General features: G+C 43.5%; 1 protein-coding gene across 3 annotated transcripts in view; it reads right to left on the bottom strand.

The window, feature by feature from the left end:
- NRG3 (neuregulin 3) overlaps window positions 1-18,508 on the bottom strand; it is a 1,024,900-nt gene that overhangs the window by 617,038 nt on the left and 389,354 nt on the right. For all 3 annotated transcript variants that reach the window (XM_053306235.1, XM_053306234.1, XM_053306236.1), the window contains exon 2: window positions 4,500-4,629. In XM_053306235.1, the coding sequence (XP_053162210.1) occupies window positions 4,500-4,629 (130 nt within the window). The remainder of the gene's footprint in view (window positions 1-4,499; window positions 4,630-18,508) is intronic.

Below are 18,508 nucleotides of genomic sequence, written 5' to 3'. Positions count from 1 at the left end.
AAACATGAGCCAAAAGTTTCAGGCAGTTGATTGCAGCTGAAGCTCCACTTCCCTGCAGAGGCACTCTTACCCCTGGATCTTGGGGCCCTGGTCTTTGGCCTCCAAGGACCAGGGGGGCCTCCAAAGGGCCAGGGGGGCCTCTTGTCACCACCCCACTCCGTGCCCACCCGGCTGCTGCCCTGCAGTGCTGATCAGCAGCATCAAAAACTTCAATAATTCTAGCCACCGTGTGCGTGGCCAGGGTGAGGGGTGAGCCGAGCAGGTCTCCCCCACCCCTGTGGTGGCACCAGTGGTGGGCAGAGAGGGAGAAGCTGCTGGGCATGACTGTTCAGCCCAGTGGCCCTTGAGAACTCCGAGGTGCTCCAGCACGCCTGCACACTTAGAATAGAATGCCACAAGCCTGTGACATCGGGGCTTCCGGCACTCTATTCCAACTGTGCAGGCGGGCAACTCTCAAGGGCTCGCAACTCTTCAGGGCCGCTGGGCCAAACAGTGAGGCCCAGCGGCCACTACCACAGGGGTGGGGGAGGTCTGCTTGGCTCACCCCCCACCCCAGCCGAGCACATGGTGGCTAGAATTATTGAAGTTTTCAGTGCCGCAGTTAAAAAACTTTTACTTTTTGTTTAACTCTTGGTGGGAGGGATGGTGGCCTGGGCGGGGGGGGGGGGGGTGGGCTCCAAAGCCCTTCAGGTCCAGGCACCAAAATTACTTAGATGTGCCCCTGCTTCCCTGCTCTGATCTCAAACACTATGCCCAAACATGATCTTACTGCTAGTGCAGGGGTGCACTAATCTGAGGCATTATTTCAATAAAGAGCAAGAATGACCTGTGTCCATTTTCTTGGTGAGGGGGCCTTCTATTCTTCAGACAGTGGTCTAAGTGAAAGTTGTCATGCAGACTAACCCCTTCACAGGGATTCCAGTTGTCCCCCGCCAACCGCAGATTTGAGTATCTGTGACTGGCAAACAGTCACCCTCCTCGCCAACCATGACTTAAGTATTCGCGGTTGGTGCTATTTTTAAAAAGATTTTGGCCATTTGGGGGGCCTATTTCCAGGGTCAATCTGAGGGTCAGGGGTCATTTATGGGGTATGGGGCCATTATGGGAAGTTGGGGTGATTAGGGGGGTTGGGGTCAATTTTTGGGGGGTTGGGGTCATTTCTGGGGGTCAGAGGATCTGTTTCAGGGCTCAGGAGACTTTTCCAGGAGTCAAGGGGGATTTTTAAAAAACTTTTTTTTGTGGATTGTAGGCACTTCAACACTCACGATTCCCCTAACCCCATTTCCCATGCAGTGCTATGCCTTGCCAACCATGAATTCACCAACCATGAGGGTTTCCAGGAACAGAACCCTCATGGTTGGCGAGGAGCAACTGTAATTAAATCTATGCTAACTGGTAGACCTGTGCAATATTGGATTTCCAGTACGGGAAATAATTCTGATCCAATATAGGGAAGCCTATATCAAATCAAAATTATCCAGTATGATATCAGGGATATCAGGTCAAATATCGGTAATATCAGCACATTGGAGCACAAAATGGTGGCAAAAATATAAAATGGAATCTGCATTCCACCACCACCCTCTGATTGTAGATTGGCAGTGGGGGAAGACAACTTCTATCATCTGCCTGTCTGCACATTTATTTATTTATTTATTTATTTTAAAAAGCAAGTAGTAGATTATTGGATGTTACATCACTTCCTTTGAGATTCTGAGATGTGGCATACCTTCCCCTGTGAGTCGGACATACCTTCCCCTTGTGAGTGATGTCACAAAAAGATGTGGCATCACTTTTTTTCATGATTCTTGAATATGACTACAATTTCCAGGTTACTTTAAAAAAATAAATCAATGGATGGGCAGTTTTAATTGAAATTAAATACAAAGAGTCCTGTCATCGTGGACTACATGTGTGCCTAATTTCAGAGCCAGTTTCTCTCTTTAAAAAAAAAAAAATCCCCTTAGACTTCTATAGGGATTTTTTCTGAGCAGAAATCCGATAAAGATAACAATATGCAGAAGGGCCCAAAGATCCAATACCGATATCTATTGTATTGTATTGGATCTATTTCCAATTGTGCACAAGACTAGCTGAACAAAGAGCTGACTCTTTCATACTTAGCAGGGGTAGAGCAACTGTCCCTATTCAAGAGCAACTGTCCCTATTCAGTCCAGGATAGCATCCCTCCAGTGACTGTTGCTAGTGTACCCTTGTGTTTTGGAGTGGGGATACAGCCTATGGACATTCAGTCAAGATCATGAGCATCATATTTAAAGTCTTGTTTAACACAATCCTGTGATCTAAGGCAAAAGATAGAAAGTATGGCTCACTGAGCAGTAGCAGCAGCCTTATAGTGAAGCGAGAGGAACCAGTCACTTCAGCAGGGCTGGTCCAAGGGTTTTTGGTGCCTTAGGCAAACTAAGTATGATTTTGACCCTCCATCCCCACATCCAATATAGAGAAAAATGAGAAATCTAGAATGAACTTTTACATGTGTTTACTTGGCATTTGAAATGAACAATATTATTTTTTAAAAAATAAATAAATCATATTTTAACTTCTTTTTTATCATTAATCCTAACACCATTATACTATATAGGGTAAACTGCCCACTTTAAGACATTCTCTGCTAAAAATCTGTATAATGTATAATAACTCTCCTGGAGACCATTGGTTCTCCTAGGACACTGTTGTCGCTTACATCATAGCAGTCTTACTCATGCCAAACAAACAAAAAACTGGAATGTCTGGTACCAAACTATGGCTAACTATACAGAGGTGATGTCAGCACATGCACAGTAACTCTCTAGGAAAGATTTCAATAGGTAGACGACAGACAACATACTCTGTTGTACTGTGGCTGGCTGACTAGAAGGCTCTCTCTCGCACACACGAGCGGGCATCCAGCATTGGTGGTTTCTCACTGCAAAGCTATCAGCTGACTGACTGGTTCTCTTGTGCATGTGAGAGCTCCCCCAATCAGCTGACTTGGTGAGAAAAACCAGTGACACTGGATGCCTGCTGTCTGCTAGAGCAAACAGGCATCCAGCATCAGTGGTTTCTTGCTGTTCAGCTGCCATGCATTTATGAATTTGCATTTATGCATTTTAAATGTGTTATACTGTATGTTTTAATTCTGTAAATCACCTAGAGATTTTTATACTAGGCGGTATATAAATTCAATAATAAATAAATAAACAAATAATGGGCTCTTGCACACTCAAGGGCCCTCCCCACCAGCCAGCCGGCATGGTGAGAGAACTACTTATGGGACAATAGAGCATGTTGCTCTTTACCTTTTGAAACCTTTCTTGGCGAGTTACTGTGCATGCAATGACATCATCCCTGAGCTCACTTCTGTCTCTGTGCAGTAAAAGCTTGACAAAAGTATGCCTTTTCGCAGTGTTTCAGATAATAGAATGTACATTAATCTACAAATTTTAATCTGCAATTTTTATTTACCTAGAAAAATAAATAGAGGGGGAAATCACTTCTGTCACCTTAAAGCTTGGTGCCCTAGGTGGCCACCTAGTTTGCCTGTATTATCGGGCTGACCTTGCACTTCAGGCACTAGATTCTAGGGATACATATTCTGTCCCTGTCTCTGGCTCTGAGCTTTATTTAAATACAACAATAGGTTCAAGGCCAGAGTAGGGGACAAAGAGCATCATTTTGATCTTTTATTTAGATCTGAGAAGCCAACATCACCCAAAAGCTACAGGAACATCCCTTTTAAGCTGCTCTTAGCCCTTCTTTGCCCTGAAATGACTGCCAAATAAAAACAATATATAAAATATTGTATATTAGAGAATAATAGCTAGCTATGGTGGCACACCAAATTGCATCTGATGAGCATACTAGAAAGATATGCAATTATGCTGAATAATCATACACAGAAATTGCTGGACAATATGTTATAATGGAAAAATAAGCCTGACTTCCCCCTAATTCTGCTGTCCCCTTCCCACAAAGCTTAGTACTGAATGCAAATAAGATGTTTTACTATTATGTCTGGCACATCTCCCCATTTCTAGATTAAGAGGCCCACTGGCAGTCTCTAACTCAGCAGCCCTAAACAACCTGAAGCCAACCTTGTATTAATTCTAGTGAACATTAGATGGACCACTCACTTTTCCTACTGAACCCGAGATACTATTATCAAAATTCCATTCTTACTTTCAAACATAAAGGGGAACTTTCACCACAGAAAGACAATTAGTTATGAAAATTCACTTCCACCTACAAATGCATATATATTTGGTCCACTCCCCAAATATATTCCCTGTATTTTCAAAAAACTCTGTATCTAATCAGGTGAAAAATTGTTGTTTATATTATCAAAAATAATAAGCCCAGTCTGCTGCAGTTCCCACTCTTTTATGTATCACAGATAATATTCCCTAGTAGGCAAGTATTTATTTTTTCTCCCCCCGCCCCTCCCGGGATAGAACCATGATTTAGAAATGCAGTTATTAACACTTGGCATAAAGACTTACCGGCAGTGTTTGTGGGAGCCTGTTAAGGTTTCAATGACAAAGCATTCTCCATCATTGAGACAGTATGCAAGATCCTTATCTTTGCATGGCTTAAAGTGCTCAGATTGCTCAGTGGAGTATGTTGTGGTATCTAGAGAGAAAACAAAATGAAGAGAAAATGTCTTTCAGCATAGGACAAGTACTCAAGCATCATTTCCCTGGGTCTGTTGAAAACTTGTAACATATACAACATGGAAGAAAAACTCGTAATTTATTTCTAGAATAACATAAATAAACCATTTTACTTTACAGCCTGCAATTTTTTTGTTCATTTTTTCATTTTCATTTTGTTCATTTTTAGTTTCCCAGTTAGTGCATTGCTTGAGCCAGACTGTAGCAAGGCCTTGAGAACATTGAAAAAACTGAGGGTTTCTTAGGCTCCTTTAGCTTATTTTAGTTTCTTTTAGTTAAGCTCTTTGTGTTTCTAGCTCCCTGATTTGGCTGATAGGCAGCTGTGGCACTATGGCATATTTGTATTAATTATACATGAAAGTCAAATGCTGTTTAGGTACTGCTCCCTTTCCCTAGGATCAAGTGTTATTTATTCTATGCACTCTGGAGACCAGAGGCTTAACTCATTGATTCACTTATATTCCAGGGTCTGTGAATCCTATCTTCAGCATAGGTTTCTGCTCTCCTTGAGAAGTAGGATGCTTGTCCCTCCCTCGAGCTGTCAGTCAGCACCCTCACTCTATTAGCTTTTCTGCCTGATCATAGGAAATCCCACAAGAAGTAAGGAACTTCCGGACTTCTTTTTCATGAGAGAACATGTCACCTAAGCCCTGTTCAGGAGTTAGATAAACTGGAGACTCTGTACTTGCTTAATAGCAGGGCTGTGCATGGAAACGTCTGATGCTGATGAAACTGCAGTACTCCCTCAGTGCAACATGGAGGTGGCCACTTCCACCATGAACGTTTCTACACAGTTCCTCACATTTCTAGCATGGGTGTGTGTGTTTTTTTACAGGAATGGAAGCTTGGAAGGTGTGCAGGCATATTGGGAAGGTGCACAGGGGCATCTGACAGTAGCTGGTCATTGATGGGTTTAAAAGGAATGACAGGGCACTTTTAGATAAAGATACACCAGAAGACATGATTCTGAATGTCTCCTGCTAACTTGGCAAAGAGGCACCTTTTAACGTGGTGATTCTCTTTATTCAGCAGGGGGAGAGTAACTGGCCCAATCCACCCCGAGCACAGTACCTCCAGTGACTGTTGCTGGTGTCTATCTGATGTTTCTTTTTAGATTGTGAGCCCTTTGGAGACAGGGATCCATCTTATTTATTTATTATTTTTCTGTGTAAACCGCCCTGAGCCATTGTTTGGAATGGTGGTATAGAAACTGAATTAACAACAACAACTGCAGTTTCTCAATCAGGGTCTGCCCTGGTTGCATTTGAATGGAAGACCACATGTGAGCACTGTAAGAAATCCCCCGTAGGGGATGGGGCCGCTCTGAGAAGAGCACCTGCATGCAGAAGGTCCCAGGTTCCCTCACTGCCATCTCCAACATAAGGCTGAGAGAGACTCCTGCCTGCAATCTTGGAGAAGCCACTGCCAGTCTATGTAGTCAATACTGAGCTAGATGGACCAATGGTCTGATTCAGTATCTGGCAGCTGCCTATGTTCCTATGTTGATGTACTCTGTAACTTGCCCCTCTGCTGCTCTCCATGTTTATAGCATTTGGCTTCATCCTCTCCATGAGGTGTAATACTGAGGTGTCCCAACATATCAGTCACAGGAATAACCTCTCCAGGAGTATAGGATTTGTCTCTGCAGACAGATATTGTAAGCATGGAAAGTGGGGTGGGAGGGGGAGGGCAGGGATCCAGAGCATGTCAGCATGGGGCGATGTTTCCATACAAGCAGGTTTTCTCACCCCACCGCCACTCTCTCTCTCTCTCTCTGGTCTGGAGGAGGGGCTGAGCTAGCAGGTCATACTATTCATGATGTCTGTTCTTGCTTTTCTTTATTGTTTCTGATTGGTACTAGCAAATTTCACAGAATCTGGACATCCCCATGTAGATACCCAGATGCAGGGAAATAAATTCACAGAAACACCCTCCTCAAGTATGATCTATAATTTAGCTCCAATTTTTCCTCATGGCAATGGGTTTGAAGCCTAGGCTGGATCCACTGGGATCTGGTAAAGCATTCCTTTTCTCTTGCAGCAATGCTTGGAACCTGTCAGGCCCAATTTTTCATATCAAAACACACACATGCATACAGCAATGTCAGCAGGCAAAACCAGGAGATGACAGGGTAGGAGATAATTGGGGTGGGGATCAACAGTGGGTCCAGGATATAAGGCGACAGGCTAGCATAGAATGAGGAAGGACTCCATATAGTTTTACTTGCTCACACTTTTCTGAGTAAATTAAATCCTTCTGCAAAGCAAAAGTCACCCACCCTAGTAATGTGAGGAGCACAGCCATTTCCCAATCATCTTCTTCGGCATCATTTGTTTTAAAATAATTTAAAACAACAGACTCCAAATGTTGTTCAACATCTTCCTCCTTTTCATTACACTGGAAAGCTTCCCTGCGTCTAAACATAGCTATTTCCCCTTTCTTTCTTTATCTGGAAGCTTCTGCTTTAATGAAATCCCACTTTTGTAACCAAGTAATACTGTTAAGAATAGAATTCACACCAAAGGCATCATAAGGTCTCAACTATTTGTATTTGGAGCCCAAAGGATAACTATAAAAAAGAGAACAAACACTTAACAGGCAGGCCTACTGCTCTCTGCTACATACATACACACACATACACACACACCCCTCACAGTCCTCAGACCTAAGAAATAGGAAGTTTTCCTGTAAAGACACAGCAAGACTATTTTATAATATGTTCCACACAAAAGAAAGTGGATCCAGAAATCCCTTCGCTCACTCTGCTTTTGAACGTCTGAACGGGGCTGATGTACTAATCTCCATAAGTGTTAGCCCAACACTGAAATCAGGAAGGTTGCAAGGTTAAAACACCTAACTGCTACCACTCCTATGTCCATGCACAGCTTTACTCTTTACCAGATAAAAACTGTGTTCCTTTACAAGGTGCCCCATATTTAGGGGACAAACTGAAATTTCTTGTATGAGAGAATGGACTACCAAACACCTATGATCATGCTCAGTTTGACTTCTTAATGTATAAAAATAGTTGAGAGAGAGAGAGAGAGAGAGAGAGAGAGATCTCCAGAGTTTGCTGTTTGTTGTATTTTGTTCTGTTATATACAAGATGAAAAATTTTCTACACAATGCCATTTATTTTGTTTTTCCCCAAGTCCATACATGTTTTTGTTATGGCATCATTAAATTTTGAAAGAAAATGCTTATAACATGGTGTTTTCAAGAGAACCAGAGCCAGCACATTCTGAAATATAAAAGGGAAACCACTGCAGAGACTACAGAAGCACAGGTTTCAGCTGTTCAAAAATGAATGCCTTTATTTCAAAACTCTTGTCTTCCAGAACAGGACAAAAGCAACTCATCACATTGTTTTTCAGAAAACAAAATATTCAAAATGAAAGATATAAGTCTTGCATTATCTGTCTGTCTGATAGCTTTTCATGGCTTGCACAGTGCAATCATAGTCTATCAGTAGACTATGAGTGAGAAGCAGAAAAACCCCTGCTAACTTGGCAAAGAGGCACCTTTTAACGTGGTGATTCTCTTTATTCAGCAGGGAGAGAGTAACTGGCCCTATCCACCCCCAGCACAGTACCTCCAGTGACTGTTGCTGGTGTCTAACTGATGTTGCTTTTTAGATTGTGAGCCCTTTGAGGACAGGGATCCATCTTATTTATTTATTATTTCTCTGTGTAAACCGCCCTGAGCCATTTTTGGAAGGGCGGTATAGAAATCGAATAAATAATAAAAAACAATAATAATAATAATAATATCAAAACCTAGCAGGTCCAAAGGAAGCCTAGGCCAGAAGTCTTTTCCCTGGCACCTGAAGTGGGGTGGCGAGGGCGTTCCTTTTTTAAAAAAAACCTTTTGGTACGGCTGGAGCATTCAAGCTCCATCTTCAGTCTGAAGTGGCACAGTCCAAACATAGGCTGATGATCACCTCAGTGAGTTGATAAACTGACCTCGACAGATTATAAAGGATGGGATTGCAGACAGGCTGATATTACACTTGGAGATAACAGAGTTTTGATTGACTGAATTGTACATAGAAAAATAATTCTCCTTAATATGACAACAAAGAGTAGGGAGGGAACAGTTGATATGGCTGGGGATTTAATATGTTGATGGTATACATGTGAAATGAAGGCATTCAGGGAAATCCTGAGAAACAGAAAAGCAGATGGTTCTGGCTTCTCAAATTAAAGAGTTATAACTTGAATGGGGAGAAATCCCCCTTGAGTGAGAAGCAGAAAAACAGGTGTGGGTCAGAGAAGATGTGCAATTTTCCCTCACAGAGAGGCTGAATTAAATTGTAAGCCATTTGGAAATGCCAATAGTATGCCTATTCAGACAATACTGTCCACCAGCAAACACGTCCCACTTCCCTTCCTAGGGTGCCATTCTCCTTGTGTGTGGGAGCACATTTGTGTGCCATATTTGTATGGGGGACAACTTAAATGAAATGTTTAAATTGCAAGTGTGGGTCCGTTCAGATGAACCACCTCCATGCTATTATGCCAAGTGAAATGGCATGCCAGGAGAGGGAGCAGGATATGTGCGCTCACAACCCTTATCACATAGTGGGCAGGGCTGGCAGGCAGTGTTGTCCAAACACGATTACTCCTATCAAAGGACCGGCTGGGTTGGTTTGGACAAGCCAGCCTGTCCTAGAAAAAGCAAGGCTATAAATCCTAGGACCAACCCCCGTCCTGCTTCTCCACTATATTGCTCTCATGGGCACTATTCACCTCCTCTCTCCTAGCTGTTACAGATGGTATTCTCCCTCAGGGATAAGAGGGGTGGGGGGAGAGAGAGAAATGACACACCACCAGCAAGTCAGAAATGGGGAAATGGGGGGAAAACTCCCAAAGGTACTGATAAATTTCAATAGATTTATTCAGTATGTTTTTAATTGGTACACTTTCATCAGCTTGTTATGTATTGCCTTACGTGTTTCGAGTCAAAAATGTTCTTCCTCAGACAATTCTAAAAAAACAATATACAAAATATTGCAGGAAGGTAGTATATATGTGATATGAAGAATATAAAAATTAAAATTATCAGAATATGAACGTGATATCATATAGATAAAACCAATCATAACATAATATATTTGCTATCAAAATATTAAATAATCAATGTTTTATGTCTTAAAGACTCTTATTAATATGTCGTAATGTAAAAAAATATAAAAACAATTCTGAATTATAAAAACCATATAAAGGTATATCAAAAGGTAACCATATAAAGTGTCAGTGCAACCAACCATCTGGTATAGATCATAAAGCTGGAGTTTGTAAGAATAAACTAGCTAGCACTGAAAACCTCTTTCTAAAAAAACAAAGGAGGGAAGAATGAATGGAGCATACCTCGGTAAGTGAAACTGATCACAGTGACTTATGTTTGCTTCTCTTGAAATCTCACCAAAAGTATTTATATATTCTTTCAGGAACAAACTCTCTACGACCTACTTTAAAGTAAACATATTAACCTTTTGTTAATATGTTGTTCTAGAATGCTTTAATTGGATGAGTGACCAGTCAGAAAGTGTGTCAGGAATATCTTATTGTGTCAAAAGGGAAGCATAGTCTAAATCTCCATTTAACCTTTTGGGTGTAATGGTCTGTAACCTCAAAATCCATTGTATCGCCTTTCTCAACAACAGTCCCCCATTCGGATTCTTCACCTGCTCTATCACCCCAAAGATCAATTATGTGGATTTGTGGTTGTGTTTCAGAAAATGTTCAACTAATGATCCCCCTCTGCATTTGTTCTGGATGTTACATGTTACATTTGTGTTCCCCAAATGTAACATCCAGAACAGTGGATGCTACGTTTGGGGAACATTTTTTTGGCTCGAAACATGTAAGGCAGGGGTGCACAACTCAAATACCCCAGTGGGCTAGAACCAACCATAACTTGGTGTGTGTGGGACAAGGTAAATGTTCAGTACATTGTTACATTAAGATTAATTATTAAATATAAATGAAAGCAGTTTTTAGTTAGCACAGCATGAGGAGAAAAGAGGAGGCTGCTAGCTACCTTTCCTCCTCCCTGCCCCTTGTGCACATTTGAAGCTTGCAAAATTTAATTTTGAAAGGGGGATGACCCCCACCAGGGCCATGGGACAAAGCAGTATTTTGCACCTCTCCTCAGGCACTGCAAAACTTTGGGCAATCCTTGGGGGGAAAGTTTGTGCAGGCTCGTCTGGCCCCTGGGCCCTATGTTGTGCAGGCCTGGTGCAAGGTGATACAAAACAATCTGGTAAAAGTGTACTAATTTCCATCTATAAATTCATTCATTCATTCAATTTCTATACCGCCCTTCCAAAAAAACAGCTCAGGGCAGTTTACACAGAGAAATAACAAATAAATAAGATGGATTCCTGTCCACAAAGGGCTCACAGTCTAAAAAGAAACATAAGATAGACACCAGCAACAGTCACTGGAGGTACTCTGCTGGGGGTGGAGAGGGCCAGTTACTCTCCCCCTGCTAAATAAAGAGAATCACCACGTTGAAAGGTGCCTCTTTGCCAAGTCAGCAAATTTTTTAAAAACATACTGAATAAATCTATTTAAATTTATCAGGACCTTTGGGAGTCTTTCCCTCCTTTTTCATGTTTCCCTTTGCCAGCCACTCAAAGATTTGCTGCTCTGCTACCACGCTTGGAGCCCATAAAGGGGGATAGTGAGGAATAGTGGAGGTGGTAAGGAAGAGAATACTGGTCAACGTCCAAGATTAATGCCACACATTCATGGAATTTTTTAAACTAGACCAGACATTTAGTTATGTGTTTTTCTAAATTCATGCCACTCAGTGTAAAAATCAAATATGGTGTCCTATAACAGTGACCTTCTCAACTTTTGGTAGACTTGGATAAGTCTGAATATGTTGATCAGGAATGTTTCTGAGTCTAAAAAACCATGAGGCTATTCACACAATGGGAGAAAATCAGGCTAGTGGAGGCTAGCCCAATTTTCACCCATCGTGAGAACCCCCAGGCTGGCTGCGAGCCCAGTGGTTCTTCAGCGGATAACTCGCTAAACTACCCCTGTCCTTAAACCAAGTTTGCGGCACTAGTGCTCTGCAAACCTGGTTTTTTAAATCGTGTGTTGCTGCGGCACGGCTCCACGCCACGGCAATTCATGAGAAGACCCCTGACTGGGAGGCTTAAAAGCAACCTCCCAGCTCGGGGGTCTCTCCAGCATGCTCTGCGTGGTTGTGCAGGGAATGCTGGAAGTTCCAGGAGCCCATGCAGCCCCCGATCCTCCCAGTCCCCGCCGGCTCCGTAATGGAGCCGGCAGTCGTGTGGACAGCCACTTCGGCCACCCGGAGCAGACTGCCTGCTCATGTGTGGGGAAAGCGGACTAAGCCCGCTCTCCCCGCTAACCCTCCCCTGGCGGCTCCCACTGATCATGGGAACCACCTCCCTGTGTTATTTCTGTTGCAATTAGTTTGACAGGAAACTATAAAATTACTGGCCTACTCAGGCCAGGCAAGATCTCGGACAAATTTAGACAATATATAAGTTGCAAAGGGGGTCACGGAAATTGATAGGGGGGCATTGTTTGGCCTGACCTCCACTGCTTTAGCAAGATCCACAAGATTATGTACTGTATACCCTGAACATTTTAGCTGAAGTAACTAGTTTGTACAATCAAAAGGTGGGCTGCATTTACAAGAAGGACCATTTGAAAATGATGTTCTCTCAGAATTCTCTCATTATTCCCACAGTCTTGGCAGCATAAAAAGCTTCGTAGTTTATGCCTGATTGACAGCTATTCTGGATCATCATTCTATATTAAGTGGATGCCATTCTGTAAGTCAAGATCCTTTAATTTTCCTTTACCCATTTATCCATGAATTCTGATTCCAAGCTAAATGGTAAGAAGTTACACTCTAATTTTTAATCAGCACTTTTTAACTGCTCCACACTCAACCTGCAATGCAATGACAATCCAATTCTATTCAATTAGGTTTCATCTGACAGCTATTTTCTGGTGCATATGGCACCGCAATACTGAGGGGGAAATCCTGCTCCTAGAGATGTTAAATTATAGTAATTTCACTAGCACTATCGTTTCTGTAGTAGCGTGGTGCATGTCCAATATCCATGATGTCCTTCAGCTGTAATGCAGTACTTTCATTTTCACTCTGCAAACAATAAACTTGACAGCCACTGGATTTTGCAAAAGATGGAACTTTTCCAAACAAAAAAACATCCTAGAAACTGCCAGCATGATATATATTTCATACAGTGAGGAACAGGCAGAATGCTAGGCATTGGCAGTTGGCACTTGAAGAGTTTCTTTGTATATTTTGCTTATGAGAGACTTTAGGAGCAGTTTCCACTTTGGCTCACAATAGACTTCAACAGGAGCATAGCTACAATTGAATGGGGTGGGGGTGTCCCTGAGCCTGAAGGAGGGCACATGCTGGCTGATTGACAGTTTGTTATTTGAGCATCCGCTTGAGCAAAGAACAAAGAATAAGGGGAGAGTTAAGGGCCTATCTTCACTTTTTGTCCCAGGGACCAGCATTCCCTCTAACAGGGATTCCCAGACGTTGTAGACTACAACTCCCATAACCCCCAGGCAAAAGCCACTGCAGCTGGGGATTCTCGGAATTGTAGCCAACTGTTAGAGGGAACACTGCCAGGGCTGATTCTAGCCTTGCTATGCCCCTGGTCTTTAAGGCTGCAATCCTAGGCATAGGCCTCTGAGAAAAAGCTCAGAATTGAGGATGAGCTAGAATGGAGGAGGAATAAATGGGCCAACTATCTCAGTTGAGAGAATAATTCTGTTGTCATCACTGCGTGAAGACATAACTTTTCATGGCTTTCTATTTACACCTTTTAAGCTACTGGACCACAGAGGCTGGCAGAAAGCTTTGCTGGCCAAATTTAACAATAAGAAAGAGTTTTCTGGGGGCAGAGCCAGATGGCTCCACCACGCTTTCCAAACATAGCAAGAGTAGAGGTTTATTTGTGGCACTCCAACTGCGGCCTAGTTTATATGTGCAGCTGAAAATTCATTCAAAAATGGTATCTCCCACGCAGCCTCACAGTGGGCCAGTTCAGATGATACCTTCAACTAGGGATGTGCATGAAATGATTTTTGCATTCTGTTTCAAGCTTGAAACAAAACGCAGATGGCCAAAACATTTCACCAAAGCAGCAGATTAACCAGTTATTTCAACAGAACAACGTGAAACTTTTCAATTGTTTTGGCCATAGGGAACAATGGGGAAACCTGAATCACCCCACTGTTTCCAATGGTTAGCTTCTAGGGACACCAAAGTGGGTTGGGTGGTAGGGCATGATGGGTGCTACCTACCATCCAACCCACAAAATGAATGAGCTAGTGAACAATGTTTAACACATCTAACCTTTCCCCCAAACCCCCATAGGATACTTTGGCGGCTTGGGGGGAAAGGTTAAAGATTTGTTTAAAATCACCCAGTTACCATTTGTTTTGTGGGTTGGGTTGTAGGTATGCGATGAATACCCATCCCCCTCCTCAGGTCACATCAGAAGGACCCAATAGCTCAACTGCCCTAACCAACCCAAACATAAAGACTGAGACTCCACCCAGACTAATGAGGACACTGTCAGTCCACTATTCTGACTTTATCTTCTACACTGAGTCCAACCTAGATTCAGAGGCCAAGGACAGTGAAATGAATACCAGAGAGACCCCCTCCCTCAACACCAGCCACCCTGAGGAGTGGGGTTACTCATTCTGACCTTGCCCAGACCCAGCACACAACACCTTCATGCAGGCTCCCCTCTGATGCTGAAGAACTGCAGGCAAACCATACAGAGACAGCACCTGCTAAGGAAGGGACATCTACACCACCCACAGCATCCCAAGAGCCACAGTTGTCACATGCAAGCCCCAAGGACCTGAGGAATGGGGATGCATGCCAACCATTAACCTCACTATCTCAAGATATGGATACAGCTATAAGAGACCACTATATCACCCACCCAATCTCAGGAGCCCCAGCTGCCACATGGTTCCCCTGAGGTCCTTACATTATTGCCTGCATGTCCACTATCACCCTTGCTGCCACAAGAGCAGCAGCCACCGGAACCACAAGACCCAAAGAATCATCAGAGACATCAGCATGAGAAACATCCTGAGAGATTTCCCACCCTGACTCCACGGCAGCAGGCATCCAATCGATCATGCCCCAAGCCCCCCACCCCCCACTGGGAACCTCTACACAGATCTCTGCCAAATAATCACAGAATGATGCACAAAAGACCAGCATAAGGTCTCCTTCCTGACCTAGAATGTAGCAGGTTGGCAATCCAGCTGCAGGGATGTCTCCTTCATCTCCAGATATGATGTCATAATGGTACAGGAAACCTGGACAGCTGAGGACCTCACACTTAACAGCTTCAGCTCACTGGGAGTAGAAGCTGGTGTGGAAAGGGGCAGCCCTAGAGGTGGACTGGGAGTAATAGTCTTCACCACCCTGCATGCAATCATGTCAACAAGATTCTTCTCATTTGATCAACACACAATTGCTGTAACAATCTACTTCAGTCACTGTACCCTGCTAGTGATCAACATCTACTTAACTCCACCAAGACGGAAATCACAGGTCAGGAAATTGTGATCTGACCTGGAATGCTGCATAACCAACCTGAGAGAGATTCTTGCCTGCAACACTGGAGAAGCCGTTGCCAGTTTGTGTAGTCAGCACTGAGCTAGATGGACCTATGGTCTGACTCAGTATATAGCAGCTTCCTATGTTCCTAATCATGTAATAATTTCTGGAAACCTGCTCCAATTTGTAGACTGCTTTGAGGTCATCTCCCAATTTGACAGTGATCATTTCCCAATCTCCCCGCAACAGTAGTAGAGCCAGATCACCGGTGTCCCGTGTCCAGCCGCTGCCACGGTCCCACTAACCCTGCCCATGGCTGACATCAGAAGTGGGGGTTAGCCATGCAGAGGGCATGTCGGGGCCGCGAGGCTTTGCCCCTGAGGGGTGGTGGCCAGGTGGTGGTTACGCCCCTGCCCTGCAACTAAAACCTTTCATTCAGCAGCCCCACGCCAAGACTCTATACCACCCACAAATCTTACCATTGGGAAGAGCTTTCCGCATCAGATGGTTCCCTCCAATTGAACAAAGCAATCGCAGAACAACTCACTTCAGAACATTTCCAATGCATCCGTCTCTCCTTGCTCTTGGCAGAATCCTCCAACTTACTCCTAGAGAACTACAGCTAGCTAGTGCAGGAACTACAAAAGCACCTAACTCATGAAAACACTCCTTGCCTCAAGCAGCACCTCGGCTACTACAAACCATGGTTTGACTGCGAATGCACTGAAGCCCCCCAAATGCTCATTGCCAATCAGTAGTGGCCACTGAGGGCAGCGGCGGGGGAGAGGCACCTTTAAAAATATTTAAATTAGAAGGTGCTTATCAGCTACAAGCAGCAGCACTCAAGTGCACCTCAAGTGCACCTCAACCAGCAGCACTCCGCCCAGTATCCTGGGCGGTGCGGAGGTGCTCTGCCCTGCATCCTGTGTGGGGTGGCAATGTGGCCCTGGCCTCTGCATGTGCACAGAGGCCATTTGTGTGGTCAGCAACACCATGCTGATCATGCAAATGCATGCAGTGGCCAGGGCCATGCCGCTGCTCAGCAAAGGATGCCAGGCAGAGTGCTGCCACCCTGCATGGGATACCACTGGAGCACCACTGCTTGAGACAGTTTGCAAGTGCTGCAGTAACAAAGGTAAGCACCTGCTAATTGATTTTTAAAGGTGCCTCTCACTGCCCACCCACCCCTCACCACTGCCCTCACTGGCCACTATTGTTGTCAGCTACAACACCTACAAAGTGAATGCAGAACCTTTGTCTGGGCAGGACATCCTTAAGCAGAAGAGGCAATACAAACAACTTCTCAAATACAAGAAAAGAGATGCCATGAAAGACACCTAGACACATCTCATCCAAACAGTCAGAACCATCTCAGCCCTATTCTGGCATATCACCATGAACCACCACAGCAACGGACCAATACACTTGGACAGCAACATGCCACCAGAGGTCTTGGAAAGACATTTCAGCGAACTGCATCCTGACCCCCACACCTCCGCACTGCCAGGGGGAGCAGCAGACTGTCTGGGCATGTGGAATTGGGACCCTGACCCTCCCAGACCCGGCAGCTGGATTGTCTGCAGGGAAGGCAAGCTTCTGCTGCCTTCCCCACTGCCCATCCTCAAGCCCTCTCATATGATCGTGAGAAAGGGCTCATTATTTACTTGTATCTATGGGCAGGTGCTGTGTTTGAAGCAGGAAATACAACAAAGAAAGCTTGGGAACCATAGAGAGAGGGGAGTGATAGGCCTGCATCTGTGAAAGAAAGGTACAGTAGGATTCTAAACACGTGATTGGAATAATACACCCTACCCATATTGGTCTGTTCATCTGAATTTGTTTTCTAAGTTGGTGTAAAGAAACACAGATATATTAAATGTGTTTAAAAATATCATCTGAACTGGCCCAGAATTGTCCATTTTACCACCTCAGAATTCTACCACCTTATATCCACCTCATTCTGCTGCATGTGTAGGCCAGGTCTTATGAATAAAATCAAGCTGAAAGTCTGAAAAATTAAGACAACTTGCGTCTTTCTATTTGGTCAACACTAACATATTGCTATGAATGAACTTCGTTGGAATTTATTTTGCTATTCCCAGGTCTTCTCTCTGAGCTACTATTGCCAGTCGTACTTTTCCTCTGCATATATTTTCAGGCAAAGGTGTGACTCATGAAAATTACACTTTAAAGTGTAATGTGAAAACTGTCCCTCATACTAAACGGCAGATGCATCTCCATTATTCAGCCTGTGAATAATACTGTCTCTTATAATTCCAGGCCAACTTTGATATTTGATAAACAATAAAGGAGTGCAGGTTGATGTTCAACAGTGACATGTTGCACATCTTGCAAACAGTAAATGAAAGAATGGGTTAGAAATATAGCTAGGTAATATCACTTCACAATACACAGCTGTACTGTGTTTACCAAAAGAGAAACAAATGTATCAGCTTGGCACTGAATACAAATGAGAACATTTTTAGTATGTGCAAAACTTGGGCAATTTTCTCTATATTCAAGCATTTGTCTCCACGCAAAATTTTAATCAAGCTCAGAATTTTACTAAGACAACACAGTGCAGTTCTGTAGAACAGAATGCAGAGCTGAGATTTTATAATACATCAGACAATACTGGTCACCCCAGTAATGGCTAAAGTCCTACCTATTGATCTCCATCCACTCCTTAGCCACCATTTCCATTCCATCTGCCAATGATCCTGAAGAGTGTATAAAAAAACTGGTGTAGTGAGTGTCATTAGAGCTAAAACTATTACTGGTAAACTTGCTGGGCCTAAACTAGAGGTTTCTTACTCCAACAAAAAAGTGGCCAGAAAAGCAGGGAGGAGCAGAAATAACAGCAGTGAATCACAGTACCTTGCTCTCCAGGTCTCCAGCTCTCCAGGAATGTCCCCCCAAATCCTCTGATTTTTCACTTTTTAAAAAAAGAGCTACAAAATGGCAGCTGGAAACAACATCCGAAGTTATTTCCAGCCAATCAGGAACCACATATAGGTAAAACTGTCTATATTTCCTGCCACAAATAAAGAAACTGGCTCTCTACAGTCCATATGTGGATATAGGAAATCATGATCTGCAAAACCGTGGATAAAGAGGGTCTCCTGTATTCATTTGCTGGCATCTCTCAATTGTTTTGGCAGGAATCAAATATTAAATCTCATATTAAATATGAGATCATCAGCTTGTCTGGTGGCCATTCA

The sequence above is a fragment of the Hemicordylus capensis genome, chromosome 3 (genome assembly GCF_027244095.1).
Source record: "Hemicordylus capensis ecotype Gifberg chromosome 3, rHemCap1.1.pri, whole genome shotgun sequence".
Lineage (NCBI taxonomy): Eukaryota > Metazoa > Chordata > Lepidosauria > Squamata > Cordylidae > Hemicordylus > Hemicordylus capensis.
The sequence above is the reverse complement of the archived record's forward strand: the minus strand, read 5'-3'. Positions and strand labels throughout refer to the sequence as shown.